Source organism: Hyla sarda, chromosome 6 (assembly GCF_029499605.1).
Source record: "Hyla sarda isolate aHylSar1 chromosome 6, aHylSar1.hap1, whole genome shotgun sequence".
Classification (NCBI taxonomy): domain Eukaryota; kingdom Metazoa; phylum Chordata; class Amphibia; order Anura; family Hylidae; genus Hyla; species Hyla sarda.
This window is the reverse complement of record NC_079194.1, coordinates 44,954,004-44,970,989: the sequence shown is the minus strand read 5'-3', so window position 1 is coordinate 44,970,989 and position 16,986 is coordinate 44,954,004. Positions and strand designations below refer to the sequence as shown.

Sequence of the window (16,986 nt, the reverse complement as noted above, 5' to 3'; positions counted from 1 at the left end):
GTAGCGAGCTACTTACTCTTGCAGATTTCGTTCTGTGCAAAAGCATGTGAATGGGGGCTGGGGATGAAACGATCACTGGACTTCAGTGCAGAACCTGTCTTACATCTGACACATGTAAACGCAGCCAGACAGATAGAGCAAAGGGGGAAGACGGAAGAGAAGCCATAATTCCTCGTTCCTTTAAAAGGGGGTTATCCAGGAATAGAAAAACAGAATTTCTTTCAAAAAAAGCTCCCTGTCTGTCCCAAGTTGGCTCCATTCACTTCAAAAGAACGGAGCTGCAGAACCACACCAAACCTGGAGACAGAAAGAGTTTTTTTTTTCTTAAATGATCTTCCTGGACCCCTTAAGGACCAAGCCCATTTTATATTTTCATCCACAGACAATTTAGTATGAGGGCTTGTTTTTGCGCAACCAGTTGTCCGTTGTAATGACATCACTCATTTTACCATAAAATGTACGGTGCTACCAAAAAATTACTATTTGAGTGGGGAAATTAAAAAGAAAACCGCAATTTTGCAAATTTTGGAAGGTTTCGTTTTCCCGACGTACAATTTACGGTAAAAATGACGTGTGTTCTTTATTCTGTGGGTCAATACGATTAATATGATATCTATGATTATACACTTTTCTATTATTGTTGTGCTTAAAAAAAATTGCAAACTTATTAACCAAATTAGTATGTTTAGAATCCTTCTATTTAGGTGACCTATAACTTTTTCATTTTTCCATATAAGCGGTGGTATGAGGACTCCCTTCTTGCGCCATGACCTGTACTTTTTATTGATACCACATTTGTGGTTCTAAAACTTTAATGAATTTTTTTTAGAATTTTTTTAAAAATTTTAATAAAATGACAAAAGCTGAAATTTTGCGCTTTTTTTACGTTCACACCGTTCACCGTACAGGATCAGTAACATTATATTTTAATAGTTCGGACATTTATGCACGCGGCGATACCAAATATGTGTATTAATATTTTTTTTTACACTTTATGGGGGTAAAATCGGAAAAAAAGGACATGTTAAATTTTTATATTAGGGGAGGGGATTTTTCACTTTACCTTTTTTTTTATTTTTTTACTTTTATTACTTTCATTTTTACACTTTAATAGTCCCCATGGGACACTATCTATAGCAATCGTTTGATTGCCAATACTGGTCAGTGCTACACAGCACTGATCAGTATTATCCATGATCTTCTGCTCTGGTCTGCTCAATCTCAGACCAGAGCAGAAGACCTCGGGAGACAGCCGGAGCCAGGTGAGGGGGACCTCCGGCCGCCATGCTGGATGATCGGATCGCTGCGGCAGCGCTGCGGGCGATCCGATCATCCATTCAAAGTACCGCACTGCCACAGATGCTGTGATCTGTATTGATCACGGCATCTGAGGGGTTAATGGCGGACATCCGCACGATCGCAGATGTCCGCCATTACCGGCGGGTCCCTGGCTGCTGATAGCAGCCGGGACCTCGCGCGCATGACGCGAGCACCGCTCCGGTGCTCGCGGTCATGACGGAGCGTAAATGTACGCCATGGTGCCTTAAGTACCACGCGACCATGACGTACATTTACGTCCATTGTCGTTAAGGGAGATCTGCAGCCATAGACACTAATCCTCTATCCGCAGGTGTCTGATCACAGGGGATCCGAATGCTGAGACCTCCATGATCTCCTGTACGGGGATCCCGGCTCTTCCATGCAGAAGGCGTGTTGGCCACAACATAATGCCGCAGCCTACACGCCCCCTCCATGTATGTCTATGGGAAAGGCGGAGATTCAGCGTTCGTGCATCCGTCTCTCCCATAGAGCTGTATGGAGGGGGCGGGTCGTCGACCTCAGTGAGGATGACTGAAAGGGTATTAGCTGCACAGAGCCGCGGCAATGCCGGGTCCCCATACAGGAGATCGTGGGGGGTCCCAGCAGTCGGATAGGGGATGTGTCTAAGACTGCAGAACTCCTTTAAGGGTATGTTCACAGGGCGGAAAATGTGTGGAATGGCCACCTGGAAAGCACGGGCAGACATTCCGCACATTTCATTGTTCCGATAATAGGACCGGTCGGAAATGCACAGTCTCATAGACACTGTGCAAAGTGGAGCAGAATCCTATTGAAATCAATGAAACATCCATGATTCTCACCTTTACTGATCACCTCGATCAGTGTTCCCCAACCTGCGGCTCCAGAGCTGTTGCAGAACTACAACTCCCAGCAGTCCCAGAACCCCCGAAGGTTGGGGAACACTGACGCAAGTTATTTCTTTCTTCGGTTTTGGTGACTTTAGTAAAGGTGCATGCCAAGTCAGTTTTAGCTACAGAATCTTTTTCTGAATTTTTACAAAGCAATAATGTCTGATGGAAACATGAAGACGCCCAAGAGAGTCAAGTGTTGATAGATAACTATCACATTGTGAAAGTGACAATGTTTACAATATATACGGGTATGGAGGGACAATGCAGATATTTATTTTAGAATGCAGGTAATTTTGTTTTTTGCTGGTGTCCAAAGTGTAAAAATTGTCCTACTGGCAGCAAAAGGGTTAAGGAGAAGCAACAAGGTAAATTTTCAGAATAAAAGGAACAGGAACACAAGACACAAGGATATACTGAGCTAAAACTGCGTACCATCTACTGTATGGCCTCTTTCCAGGAGACTAGATGGGTCAATAGCTGCTTACATTAAAAAGAAAATACTCTTTAGAACTATTACATCCATCGTTGAAGAGCAAAGCTCTAATTTGTTGGTGTTATTGCGTTTCCTTTTTTTAGTTGTATGGACATTTTTTGGCTGGAGCAGTACATTGTGGGAGCTCACAGCTAAACATGGAATTAAAAGGCTGAATTTTCTGTATTTAAAACTCTAAAACACAGCAGTATAGATGTGTGCACTAGAGGTGACCCTCAGCAGGAGCGAGCACATTTTAGGTTTTATCATGCTGTGCTATGAAATGGTATTTGCTCCCTTCCATATGTCCCATATTGGTACGTATTTCATAGTGACATTAGGTACCTGATCATCCATTTTCTATGACCTTAAAGAGTCATTTTTCTAAGACCTTAACGAGCGATTTCTATGGAGATCAAGAATATTTATGGCTTTTGTCTCTTTTCCCTTCTTAGTAATATATAAAGAGTAAACAACCCTAGTCTAACTGTATTTTTTCATGTAAGATTAACCCCTTCTAAACCAGACCAGTTTCCCTCCTATATGACTAGACGCATTTAGTTTTATTTTTTTTGTTTAGTTTTTTTTTTTATCGGGGTATACCACGCACCGGCCAATAACACGCACCCTCATTTTATCATTGGTAAAATGAGTGTGCTTGTGTGTGCGCGCATGCGTATACCCCGATACACTGTATTTGACCCCGCAGAAGCCCCCAGGAAAGGCAGGGGGAGAGAGGCCGTCGCCGCCCGCTTCTCTCCCCCTGCCTTTCCTGGGGTCTAGAGCCCTGCTGCTGCCGCTTCTCTCCCCCCTGGCTATCGGCGCCACTGCCCCTTCTCTCCCCCTGGCTATTGGCGCCGCTGCCCCATTGCCTCCCCCATCCCCGATTTTATAATTACCTGTTGCCGGGGTCGGGTCCGCTCTGCTTCTGGCTCCGGTGTGGCATCTTGAGTCGTTGCCATGCGCTGCGAGACGCAATGACGAGTGATGTCTTCAACGTGACGTCACTCGTCATTGCACCGCGCATAGCAACTACGCAGGGGACGCCACACCAGAGTCAGAAGAAGCGCGGACCCTACCCCGGCAACAGGTAATTATAAAACCGGGGATGGGGGAGGCAATGGGGCAGCGGCGCCGATAGCCAGGGGAGAGAAGGGGCAGCAGCGCCAATAGCCAGGGTGAGAGAAGCGGCGGCAGCAGAGCTCTAGACCCCAGGAAAGGCAGGGGGAGAGAAGCGGGCAGCGACGGGAGGTCTCTGCACCTGCAAAAGCCACTGCAGTTTATTGATTTAAAGCGGCCGAGAGTGTGGAACCTTTTGTTTTTTTAACAACAAGTGAGTGTGTGTGTGTGTAATACATGTATACACACACATTATATATATATATATATATATATATATATATATATATATATATATCCACACACAGTACAGACCAAAAGTTTGGACACACCTTCTCATTCAAAGAGTTTTCTTTATTTTCATGACTATGAAAATTGTCGGTTCACACTGAAGGCATCAAAACTATGAATTAACACATGTGGAATTATATACATAACAAAAAAAGTGTGAAACAACTGAAAATATGTCATATTCAAGGTGGAAAGTGTCCCCAAGTGCAGTCACAAAAACCATCAAGAGCTACAAAGAAACTGTCTGACATGCGGAGCGCCCCAGGAAAGGAAGACCAAGAGCGCCTCAGGATAAGTTCATCAGAGTCACCAGCCTCAGAAATCGCAGGTTAACAGCAGCTCAGATTAGAGACCAGGTCAATGTCACACAGAGTTCTAGCAGCAGACACATCTCTAGAACAACTGTTAAGAGGAGACTGTGTGAGGCCTTCATGGTAGAATATCTGCTAGGAAACCACAGTGTGAATCTACAATTTTCATAGTCATGAAAATAAAGAAAACTGTGAATGAGAAGGTGTGTCCAAACTTTTGGTCTGTACTGTGTGTGTGTGTATATTATATACACATATGTGTATATATATATATATATTATATATATATATATATTCTATATATATATATATATATATATATATATATATATATATATATACACACACACACAAAAAAATATATAATTTATGTATATTTACGTGTATATTTAAAATGTATATGATTTATTTATAATTTTTTTTATTTGCTTTTTTAAATTACGCCCCCCCCCCCCCCCCCCCAATAAAGTTATAAAAGACCTTTAGAGGGCATTTTAACACAGTACAATGCTTTTAGTTTTATTGCAGATTTCCCTGTAGCTGAGGCTGACATATTAGTCCTAGTAATTGTGGGGGGGGGGGGAATAAAACCTCCTGACACTCTCTGCAGGTCCCATCTCTTGCAGCTACCCGGCAATCACATAATCACATGATTACCAGGATGGATGCAGGAAGCCTTATTTTTTATTCTTTTTGGAGCATTGTGTGTACAGGGATCAGGGATGGTGCCTCCTCTGTGGAGAGCCAACTATCGCTCCCAGCCAGGCTCTCTCCTCCAGTAGTGTCATGATTTCTGTGCTGGAGACTTTACTAGGACACTCAGGATTATCCTTGCAGAGGTAAAAAGGTAACAATAATGTTGTTGTGGCAGCAGAATGTGTTTAAACTCCTGGGAACCAAAGCGTAAATTGTTCGCTTAGCAGCTGGCTATGGAATTGCCGGAGTTTGGATGTATATTCTGCTGCCACAACAATATTATCTTTACCTTTAACTGCAGATTGCCAGGATGTTTATAGTCTTGTCAGCACTGTGGAAACTAAGAAATATAAAACATACAAAAAAACACTAAATTAAGAATTGTAGAACACTATACAGAGGTACCACAATGAGTTGAGCTCAGTCTTTACATTAACCTTCCCTTACCGGCCTGTGGTGTTGGCTGAATTGTGATTAATGGCTGTGGTTTTGGCAGCAATGTTGCCAGAGGCTGAAATAAAACAGTTTTGGGGGCAATTCCTGAGGATGATGAGATGTCTGTGGAGGTAGGAACCAGGATAATTTTCGGTTGTATGGATGGCTTAGGCACAACTGGAGCAAGCTTTCTCAGCTTGGTAGAAGAGTTACCTGTAAAGAAGGTATAAAGTACATAAAATAAGATACAAATGAAAAACGGTTAAAAAAAAATGGTGCATAGAAAAACTAGCAAGTATGACTGAAAGGAAAGATGGAGTGCCTTTCCGCCGGCCTTAAAGGGTTGCTCCGTCCCTAGACATCATATCCCCCATCCAAAGGATCCATCCAATTACCTTGCCGATAATGCAGGGGCATTAAATCAATTAACTGCAGTGGCTTTGGCGGGGCCAGAGACCGCTGCCGCCGCCGCCCGCTTCTCTCCCCCTGCCTGTCCTGGGGTCCTGAGTCCAACCACCGCCGCTGCCCCATTGCCTCCCCCATCCGCGGTTTTATAATTACCTGTTCCCGGGGTCCGTGCTACTTCTGGCTCTGGCGGCTTCCTGCACTGTTGCTGTGCGCTGTGCAATGACGTCCTCAACGCGACGTCACAGTCAGTGGCCGGCGCACATTGACAGCTCAGGACGCTGCCGGAGCCAGAAGTAGTGCGGACCCTGGGAACAGTTAATTATAAAACCGGGGATGGGGGAGGCAATGGGGCAGCGGCAGCGGTCTCTGGCCAGAGGATAGGCAGGGGGAGGCAATCGGGCAGCGTCGGTGGTTGGACTCAGTACAGGCAGGGGGAGAGAAGCGGGTGGCGGTGGTGGTCTCTGGCCCCACAAAAGCCGCTGCAGTTCATTGATTTAAAGCGCCCGCTTTAAATCATTGATCTGCAGAGGCTTCTGAGGGGCCAGAAACAGTTTATCAGGGTATACCCGCGCACACACACACACCATCATTTTACCAAGGATATTTGTGAGGGGGGGGGGGGGGGGGAATTAAAATGCACGGAATATCGGTATGAGTTATCAGCTATGGACCTGAAAGTTCACAGATTATTGGTATCGGCTCTAAAAAAAAATAATATCGATCGATCCCTACTGAAAAGCGATCCTGGCGACAGGTGATATATAGATAGAGAGAGATAGAAAACGTTGCCTATTTTGTAACACTTTTGAAAAAAGTTTTAATCCATCACTTTTTTAAACCTTTGAGTGCTGCATTGATCTATGATAATCATATCTCAATTTATTTTATATATATATTGTGTTATTTTTTTTTAAGCTGCCTCCAGTACTTAAAATAAACCACTGGGGGCCGCTATAGAAGCCCAGTCAAGAGACTTTGACAATTAATTTCAGAGGACAACAACATTTTACTTTTACCCATTGAAGCATGTAAAATAGTCTACTGTTTAAAAAGGTTTTAAAAAGATTTTTTTGTACTCCCCGTAAAATCTCTTTCCCGCCTTCATTGGGGGACACAGATACTGATGGGTATATGCTCTTGCCACTAGGGAGGCGCTGACACTAAGAAAAAAAAGAGTTGTCTCCTCCCTGGCAGGATATACCCGCCCACTGGAAGTGAGGGAATCAGTTTTGTCACAAAGCAGTAGGAGAAGCCAACAAAGAGATATGTCCAAAGGACCCTAGAAAGGAATCCCAGATAAAAACTGGAAAAAATTATCTGGACAAAAAAAATGAAGAAATGGGTGGGTGCGGTGTGCCCTAATGAAGGCTACGAGAAAGATTTTACGGTGAGTACAAAAAAAATCTCCTTTTCTCAGTCGCTTTTCATTGGGGGACACCTTACTGATGGGACGTACCAAAAGCAGTCCCCTGGGGGGGGGGGGGGGGGGAAGAAAACCCCCAGACGAAAGGCTCACAGATGAGAACCTGGGCCAAAAGGCAACAGAGGCCTGGAACTGAGGAGCCGGCAGTCCCCACCGTCCATGGAGATAGACTAGGACACCAAGGAAGGGACCGTCCTTTAAACCAATAGGCCACATAGAAAGACAAGAAGGGGGCATTTCAGAAACCCGATGGGCCATAACCAAGCTGGAAGGAGGTAGCAAACCAACTCCAAGAAGCACAGAATCAGACAGAAGGAGAGCCCTGCTGACAAACGAAAAAATAAAAAAATAAAAAGGAGAAGGGAACACCATACCGAGAACCAACCGAAACCAGAGAACATAGTGAGAAAACGCCAGGGAGAGCTGCGAAACAAGCACAGTCAAGCTGAAGACCAGAAACTTCTGGAAAAAGAGGAAGAGAGAAGGGAATAGTCTCCAGAAAGGCATGGTGCAGAAGATCGAAGACATGAACCAAAAGACCGTAGGCTCCAAAAACCACTGTCCCAGAGGCACGGCGTGAACACCCGGGAGGAAAGCAGACTCAGAGTATGACACAAGGCCTCCACACATAAGCCAAAATTGGCCTGACTGGCAAAATCCGGCAGATCGGATTGCCTTCCATCTCTGGAGTACATGGACTTCAAAGAAGGAGACAGAAAGTAAACAACAACAACAACAACAAAACAAAACAGGAGCTGAACGCCCTGAGAATGAGCATCCTGGAAAAACCAGAGTGGCTGACATGGGAACTGGAGGCGCCCAAGTCACCTGGAGGGTCTACACCTGTAGGGGGAGCAAACCCAACAGCCACGAAACGCTCTGGGAGACATACCTCTACTATACCTGAAGTAGTCCATCAGCAAGTAAATTTATGCAGGATCCCGCAGTCCTCCCCTCTCTCACCACAGGCAGCCATATAAAGTATGTGGAGAATATACCATATTCTGTTTTGTGAAAAAAAATTCTTGAAAAATTATTTTGAACCATAGAACCTTCAGGAATGGCCCACACCCCATCTCTCAATGGTGCAACACATCAGAACTGTGGTCACAGACGAAGAGATGAAGGATGCATGTGGTGCAAGAAACATGCAGACAGTGTCTGGCTTACAAGCATAAAGGTCCAATGAACCCACAGTTTTTATTTTTTGTTTTTTTTTACTGCACATTGAAAGTGAGGCATCGGACTTCAGCAGCAGGAGCTGCTGGAATGGGGGAGGTGATTGGTGGATTATAAAACCATGCAGACATAGTCTGGTTAATTGACAAATGGACTGTGGACACACCGGGTCCCGCATTCAGAACCACACACTGAAAGTGGGTTACCAGCCCTCAGCCGTGTGAGCGGCAGGCATGTGGAGAGGGACCTGGGAGAGAAGGGAACGCTGCAAACCACTATGTGGTGCATTTTATAAGGTCCATGGAGCAACATGGGGTCACTCACACGGAACCAAATCTTGGCAGTGGGTTACCTGAACTTCTGCTACGGTGCGAGCCATGTATGGTAGGGACACAATGTAGTATTAAACCAGACAGACAACTGTCTGGCGGACTGGTATAGGATTCCTGAATGCACAGGGCACCACTTCGAACCCTCCAACAGAAAGGGGGTACTGGAGTGCGGCTGATCCAATGGGCGACCTGGTGGTGTAGGAAACCATGCAGATGAATGTCTGGCTGGCATAATTGCTGTGTTCTTGCAGAGACCCTCGTCCAGAGCCCTCCCATCAAAAGAGAGGTACGGGAAACCCCAGCCATGCACATGGCCGCCCAGTGGATAGAATCCCCACCACCCTGGGAGATCGGGGGAGGCTGAGGAGCCCTGGATTGCATCCCTGTCGCCCTGAAAAGGGTCGATAGGACACGCCGGGACAATTCTTTGGACACCAGGCCCTAGAAGTTGAGCGCCGTAACTCCAGAAGGGTGACCTAGAGGTGTAGAAGACCATGAAGACCACTGTCTGGATTACTGGCACAAGGTCCCTTGTACCTATAGGCAAACTCTTCTGGAGTCCCCACATTAGAAGAGGGGTGCAGGAACTCCATCCAAGCACGCAGCAGCCCCATGATGGGAGACCGGTGGCAGCAGAAACCATGCAGACAACAGTCTGGCTTATCAATAGAGTACACGCCTAGGTGCTGCCGATAATGGAACAAAAGCCCAGATGAAATGACACTGTGCCCCTTTGTCACATATGGAAGGGCGGGGAGGTGAAGGAGCCATGGATAGTATCCCCGCCATCCTGGGAGATCAGGGGAGGCTAAGGAGCCATGGATTGTATCCCCGTCACCCTGTACAAAGTCTGTACATGCCGGGTCAATCCTTCAGACACCACTCGTTAGCAATGGGGAGCCAGAATTCCAGACGTGGATGTGGGAGCCATGTGATGAGTGACTGGCGGCAGAGGAAACCACGCAGACCACTGGTTGTGGTATTGGGTCAAGTCCATGTAGGGACATGTTCTCGAAAACCTTGAACTAGAAGTGGGGGGTCCAGCACACTAGCCACAGATGAGGAAGACCTGTAAAGACCTGCGGGAGGAAATTGATACCACTGTTGTGGTTTCCCAGCATCCTCCCGGGAATAAAGGCCACATAGTGGGCACTTGAGTCCCAAAGACACAAGAGAACTAGACATCTAGGAAGACCCTCAGCTAAGGTCAGGGATGCAGATGCATCTGCAGGGGCATCCCACCACTGTCTTGCCCCGGGGTAGGGGCTTGAATGCAGCTGTGGGCGATGCATACATGCCATGGCAGAAATGCCACGCACAAATACTTGAGCTGGCAAAGAGACCTTTGCCTCTTTAAGGTCATCAAACAGGATGGTGTAAGCAAATAGTAAAGCGGACCCCAAAAATAACATTTAGTATATGGTCCCCAGACCGGAAACCAGGCAAGTTTAAAACAGGTTTAAAAAAAAAAAAGAAAAAAAAACACAAGACATTACAACAAAAGGCTGTAATAGCTGTCTGCCATCACATGGGAAGCACACAAAGGACCAGAAAGCAGAGACTGCAATCTACTAAATGGTCACAAGAAGGGGGTAAGAACATGGCTGAGAAACGAGACTTTTTTTTTTTGTAACTAAAGAAGAGCGCAGGAAGCACAGACCCAACGTCAACCGAGGCCGGTACCTGCCAGACCCCCGGGAGATAATGGAAGATCTGCTGACAGAGTGCCCTGACCCCAACAGCGCGCACAGTCACCGCAGAACAGGGAGCTGCCGTCGCTACACGCGCGGCGGGGAGATGCCAGAGCCGACTGGCGGGCCCTGTTGTCCGGGCGCTCGGCCTCCCATCGTCCCGGAACACAATGTGAGGAAGAGGGGCAAAGCAAAATATTGTGCAAGGCGCATAATGGCGCCAATGAAAGTGCAGGAAAAAGCCGCGGCAGCTATACAGGGGGCCATCAGGAGAGCAGAGCCGGCTATCTATAATTCTACAGTACCGCTCTGCGGCGAGAGAATGAGCCGCCCCACAGCCCTCAGAGCCCCCACTTAAATATGTCAGGGATATCCCCCAGCTAAATCCCCCAATAATCATTAGGATTATCCCCTGTATCAGGGTAGAAGAGGAGGGGGGGGTGAAGGATTGCTGCAGGCATGGCTCCGTCGGTAGCGTGACCCGAAGAACCCGAGGGGTCTGGCCCAGCGCAGCCACGTGTAATAGCGGCTGAGGAGCTGGCACTGGAAGGAGAAGGAACCCCCGGATAGCCAGGAGAGAAAACCAAGCAGAGTACAGAAGGGGGAGGGGGAATGCTATAGATACTCACCTGGACTCCATCTTCTCATACTCACCCAGGAGTCTTCAACCAGCTTATGGTCACGCTGCATCATGCCAGGCTGCCATAGAGAGGCGAGCAGGAGCAGTGGGGGATCGGGACCCTGGGTACAACCTCCAAGCGCTGGCCGTTGGCGATAAGGGGTTGATGGCTCATACTCTTATGTTCCGTGCCCCTTTGTCGCATATGGGGGAACAGGTGGCGCCATGCTCCTGAACCCCACCTGAAAATAGGAAACAAAAGGGAGGAAAAAAACTCAACTAAACAGCCTTACTAGAAAAACAAAAACGACCAAAGCTGGGGAGCTCCACACCCGTGTCTTGCCTCCTACTGACACTAGCTAAAACTAATTACCTCACTTCCAGTGGACGGGTATATCCTGCCAGGGAGGAGCCGACTTTTTTTCCTAGTGTCAGCGCCTCCTAGAGGCTAAAGCATAAGAATTGTTAGTTCTGTATTTTTAAAGTTTCATGTTACTATCTATATTTTGAAAAAATTCTTGGAGTCCAGGCTGCTGGAAAGTAATCTGTATGGCATTACAGTAAAAAGGTGACACCAGTTGATCGAGAAGACATTAGATGAAGCTCACAGCTCAGCCTCCTCCCAGTGGAATGACCTCCTATAAAAGGTCACAGAGCACGCCCTTTGCCATACATGTGAATGGGACAGCTCCAGTCTATTATTGCCTATGTTTATGTTTCAGTATCGGTCTCTTATCACAGGGAGGAGGGGGGGGGGGGGGGTGGAGTAAAAATAAAAAAAACTAGGAGACAAAATTCCTTTAAAAAAAAGAAGAATACAGCAAATCAAGTTAACAGTGTTTTCCAACAAGGGTGCCTCCAGCTGTAGCAAAAGCTGGAGGCACCCTGGTTGGGAAACACCGCTTTAGGTTCACAGTCTTTTTACCGGTTAGTCATCAGACATTGCTGCAATCCACCTGAATGAGGTATAGCTAGACTGCCTAAGGCAGTGGTCTCAACCTGTGGCCCTTCAGATGTGGCAAAACTTCAATTCCCAGCATGCCTGGACAGCCAACTGCTGTCTGGGCATGCTGGAAGTTGAAGTTTTGCCACATCTGGAGGGCCACAGTTTGAGACCAGTGGTCTAAGGGTACATTAAAGGCAAATCTTCAATGTACAGCCAGCTTTATGTGTATGAACAAAAACAATATTCAGTTACAGACTTGAGGCTCTTACTTTACTGTCCAACTATAACAGGGCGCCACCAGCTGTTGCAAAACTAAAACTCCGAGCATGCCCGGAGATGCAGTTTTGCAACAGCTGGAGGCGCACTGGTTGGAAAACTCTGAATTAGAAGGAAGGGGACAAAAGGACTATACTGACATGGGGAATTTATGCACAACTATTTAAAAAAAAAAAAAAAAAACACAACACTTTGTTAATTTAACATTATAGAATATAAGAAACATTTCCTTCTTTCTCAGTAGAGAAAAGTATGAGGAACATACCCGTGTTCAGTGGTATTGTGATTGTTGGCTTCTCTTCGGGTTGATCTGGGGATCTAGGACTTCTTGCTGCTTCGGAGTACAGTGAAACAGGAGACATCTGAGAACTGGAGGAAATATCGACCTCTTCCTGTTGTGAATGGATCGGAAACAAAACTTCCATTAGAAACCGCAAAACTTCAAGTATGAAACACCCCTCCCTGGCGTTACGCATTTTTTTTCATCAGTGGATTTTGGAGGGGCATCACTTTTTGTTATTTACAGTAGAGGTAGTTTTACGAGCACTCTTTTTGCTGAATGTGTTGTAGTTTTCATTGGCATATAGCACTTTAGGCCCAGTCACATCATGTATCACAATCTGTCAAGAAGGCTAAAGGGAAATTGACAGGTGAACCTGAATATACGGGATTATAATGCGGCTGACCATCCTTCTAACAATCATTACCTGACTAAAATCCATTCAGTCTTTCAGAACAATAAATTTACTTATGCAGTAAGAGCGGTATCATAGCCATCAGTTGTTTTAGCAACTTGTGGTATAATTATCCTTTAGTATTTTTTGATCCCCCGCTTCCAGGTAGGAGTAAGGGTATGTTCACACTACGGAGTGAACGGAATCTCCGCTCGCAGAATTCCGCGAGCGGAGATTCCATTCTGGGGGCCGCCGCCGGTGGTGGTAGGACCGCGCAGCACTGCGCCGTCACCATTGACAGCTATGCAGTGTTCGCGGACTTCCGCGCAAAGAATGAACATGTTCTTTCCTTGCGCGGAACAATTTCAGCGGCGGAAATGTCCGCTGCTGAAATTCCGCAGTGTGAACGGGTCTCGCGGAAGACCCATTCACACTGATGGTAATGTTCACAGCACGTAATTCCGATCGCGGAGTTCCACTCAAGGAATTCCGCAGAAATTACGCAGTGTGAACATACCCTAACCTGAGGAAGTGCCGGGAGCGGCACAAGATAGCCATCGTTGCCTTACACTCTGCCTGGTGTCCTGCTGGAATATATTGTCAATTGCACCTTTGTGAATTAAGAAGCGAATACCTGATCACCAAATTGTGAGTGCCCCCGGGTTTCTTTGTTACATACTACTTTGAGATTGCCTTTTCTCTATCTGGACGGAGCACCTGCGGGATCGGGAGCTAACCTGGAGCATGTCACACTGCATATAGAGACTGTCTTGCTGTTCAGCTGGTACTTTACCAGTGCCAGAGTCTATCCTATTGTGACTTTAGGACTTATAGTTGTTTTAGCAATGAGTACGCCTCCATCTTCCCCCTTCATCAATATTTGTCCCCTCCAGCTGCTGCCGTCATTTCTATGACAAGCCAGTGCGATAAAGTTTACTGCGAGCTAGCAGTAGGGCTGGGCGGTATGACCAAATGTGTGTATCACGGTATTTTTTTAACTTTTGACGGTTCCACGGTATATAACGGTATTTATATAGTTTTGGCATTTAAAAAAAAACTATTTTCTAAATGGAGTACTATTTTTGTGGATTGAGGGGCTTACAGGCCTTAGCCTAACGCTGTGTGCACTAATTTAAGACATCCTACTGTTCTGGTACTGCCGATTTCTTTGGTTTCCGCTTTATTTCTTCACTAGTCCCGACAGCATTGTATATGTAGAGTAATAGGATAGTGCAGGTGTTGGTAGATGTGACTGCGACATCCTTGGCAAGTGTTTGCCGTAAGGAAACGCTGACGTCTGCTGTAGCAGCCTAGGTTGGAGATCTGTTCCTGCCTGCTTAGCCCCTATGTGGTTTTGAAAAGAGAGGCTGCTCCTTCACTGGTGGCCCAGCCCCATGACACAATGAGCCTAAAAAAATCCCCCTCCTTATGCCCACACTGCCATTGATATAATGGAGCTCAGTGCTTTGCTACGCAGTGCTTACAGGTTTGGGACGTGATGTCACAGGCCAGCTTAGCCTATCACTGGCTGTTTCAGCGTCCCACCTCAGTCACTGATTGGCTGAGCAGGAGGCCTGTGACATCACGTCCCAGACCCCTGAGGTAATCCCAGCAGTGGACTAGGAGTAGAGAAGGTAAGTCTGTGGTGAAAGACATGTCTAAAGCCTAAAAACAAGACGATAATGGTAAAAAGTAATACATAGGCTTCATGCATGGAATTGTACTCCAGAACAGTGTTTCCCAACTAGTGCGCCTCCAGCAGTTGCAAAACTACAACTCCCAGCATGCCCGGATAGCCTTTGGCTGTCCGGGCATGCTGGGAATTGTAGATTTGCAACAGCTGGAGACTTACTGTTTGGAAAACACTGCAGTAAAAGAATATTTTTAGAAGAGAATTAGTCAGCAATATGGAAAGCAATGGAATGTAACACCTTTATTTCCTCACTGACTCTATATGGAAATGTAAAGGCTATGGACACCTTTTTGCTGCTTTTTATATTGCTCATTTGTTTTCTGAATGTAAAACCAAACAACTTTCTAAGTAGTTTCTATTAAAAATGTCCTTCTATTTAGCTGTTGCTAAATAGATAAGATAAATCTATCAGATGGACTTTCTACTCTCTGTGCCAGAAAAAGCAGCAAGGAGGAGAAGGTGGTGATATAGCAGCTGAGATTGTGGATGCTAGAGCCATTAAATGGGCACTGTCATGAAATAAAAAAATTGATATGTTGTAGTTTTAGTACTACAACATATCTCTAATATACTTTAATTAAAAAAAAAGTGATTTTAAACCAGTTTAAAATCACTTTTAAATTCAGCCACTAGGGGTCGCCCTCCTAGTGGCCGAATGCATTCGGCAGTGACGTCACTACAGAATTTCGACTCATTTCAGCCTGGCAAATTAGTCGAAATTCAGTCACTGCGGTGCTCGCTCCCACCTGTCAATCAAACAGGCGAGAGCAAGCACGCTGATAGCTGGGGCTGCGCGCATTGGCCAGCTCCACTGGCCTTGCGCGTGGCCCCGTTACCCTGTCCGGAGGCAGCGCGCGCACTCATTGCTGCGCTGATCCTCCGGATGGGTAAGTCTGATCTGAGGTCTTATAATACTTTATACAACTCCCAGCATGACCACACAGTCATCAGCTTTCAGGGCATGCTGGGAGTTGTAGTTTTGCAGCAGCTGGAGGCACCCTGATTACACGAGTGTTTCTCAAACAGTGTGCCTCCAGCTGCTGAAAAACTACAACTCCCAGCATGCCCTGACAGCTGTATGGGCATACTGGAAGTTGTAGTTTTTCAACGTGCACGGCAGGCCGGCAATGCTCCTCTACTCCTCCTCCCTGGATAGCACAACAGGGAGGAGGAGACCCCGAAGCTGCCTGCCGTGCTATTGGCAGATCATCTATGCGCGCTCCTGACAGGAGCGCTGCATAGACTATATGAGGGCGGAAGCAAGCGCCCAGCAAGGAGTCAGTGACGTCGCGCCTGTTGGGAAGCGCTGCTTCCTGCCATGCTTTATAGAGCAGATTTAGAAGCACTAAATCTGCTCTATTAAAGCGATCTAAAAAATGTTTGAAGCCATGTAGGGGGTTAGGGCTAGATTACTACTAGGTAGGGACGTATTAGATTATATATTACTTGGTGGGAGCTACCCTTTAAGGTAAGGGCCAGGAAAACTCTCAGTGCATGGAAGAAGAAGCCCCTCTCTTTGAAACTTCCCTTTAAAAACACACCTTTGTTATGACATCAGTTGCACAATGAGGAACAGTAAGAGTCTATAGATTTCTTTGGGTGTCTGAGAAATTCCTTACCGGTACATATTGATAAGAGGAGGCCAAGGAGTCAGAAGACATAGGAGACTGCACAGAACAGCTGGAAGACGCGGGTGATAAAGGTTCCGGTTTTATGTCTCCTAAAAAAAAAAAAAAAAAAAAAGGGGGGCATTAAAATAAAAAAAACTTAAAATTAAAGTGTACCTGTTGTAAACAAAAACTTTTGTTATAATGTAGATAATACCATTATATGTATATTTGTAATATACACATATAAATATAGCACCGGCGCACTAGATGTCTATTTTCAGCAGCCCAGATACAGGGATCCACCCTGCTGTATCTCCACTCTAAAAAAGGGGTTATTCAAACTATAAAAAGGATGTGTATCGGCGCTGTAGAAGGTGAGAAATTTACATAACATAGCACTTACTTGGGTTTGATGAGAAAGTTCATATAGGATTCAATATTAGGAATAGGGCACTTCGTGATCCACTATCTTGTTGATGTGGAGTTGTGGACAATCCACTAACTTCTAGTTCCCCTATGATGGTTCCGGGTGTTAGACGGAGCCTGAGTGAAGACCCATGACACATGTGGGGTACCGAGATGGCAGGGAGCCGAACGCCAGGAGATCTGCCCCGGCCGG

At 46.1% G+C, this 16,986-nt stretch overlaps 1 protein-coding gene across 1 annotated transcript in view; it reads right to left on the bottom strand.

Moving 5' to 3' along the window:
- Positions 1-16,986, bottom strand: part of ATF6 (activating transcription factor 6) — a 109,755-nt gene that overhangs the window by 78,292 nt on the left and 14,477 nt on the right. The window contains exons 4-6 of the mRNA XM_056523567.1: positions 16,377-16,477; positions 12,656-12,782; positions 5,529-5,729 (exon numbers count right to left, since the gene is read on the bottom strand). Coding sequence (XP_056379542.1) covers positions 5,529-5,729; positions 12,656-12,782; positions 16,377-16,477 — 429 coding nt within the window. The remainder of the gene's footprint in view (positions 1-5,528; positions 5,730-12,655; positions 12,783-16,376; positions 16,478-16,986) is intronic.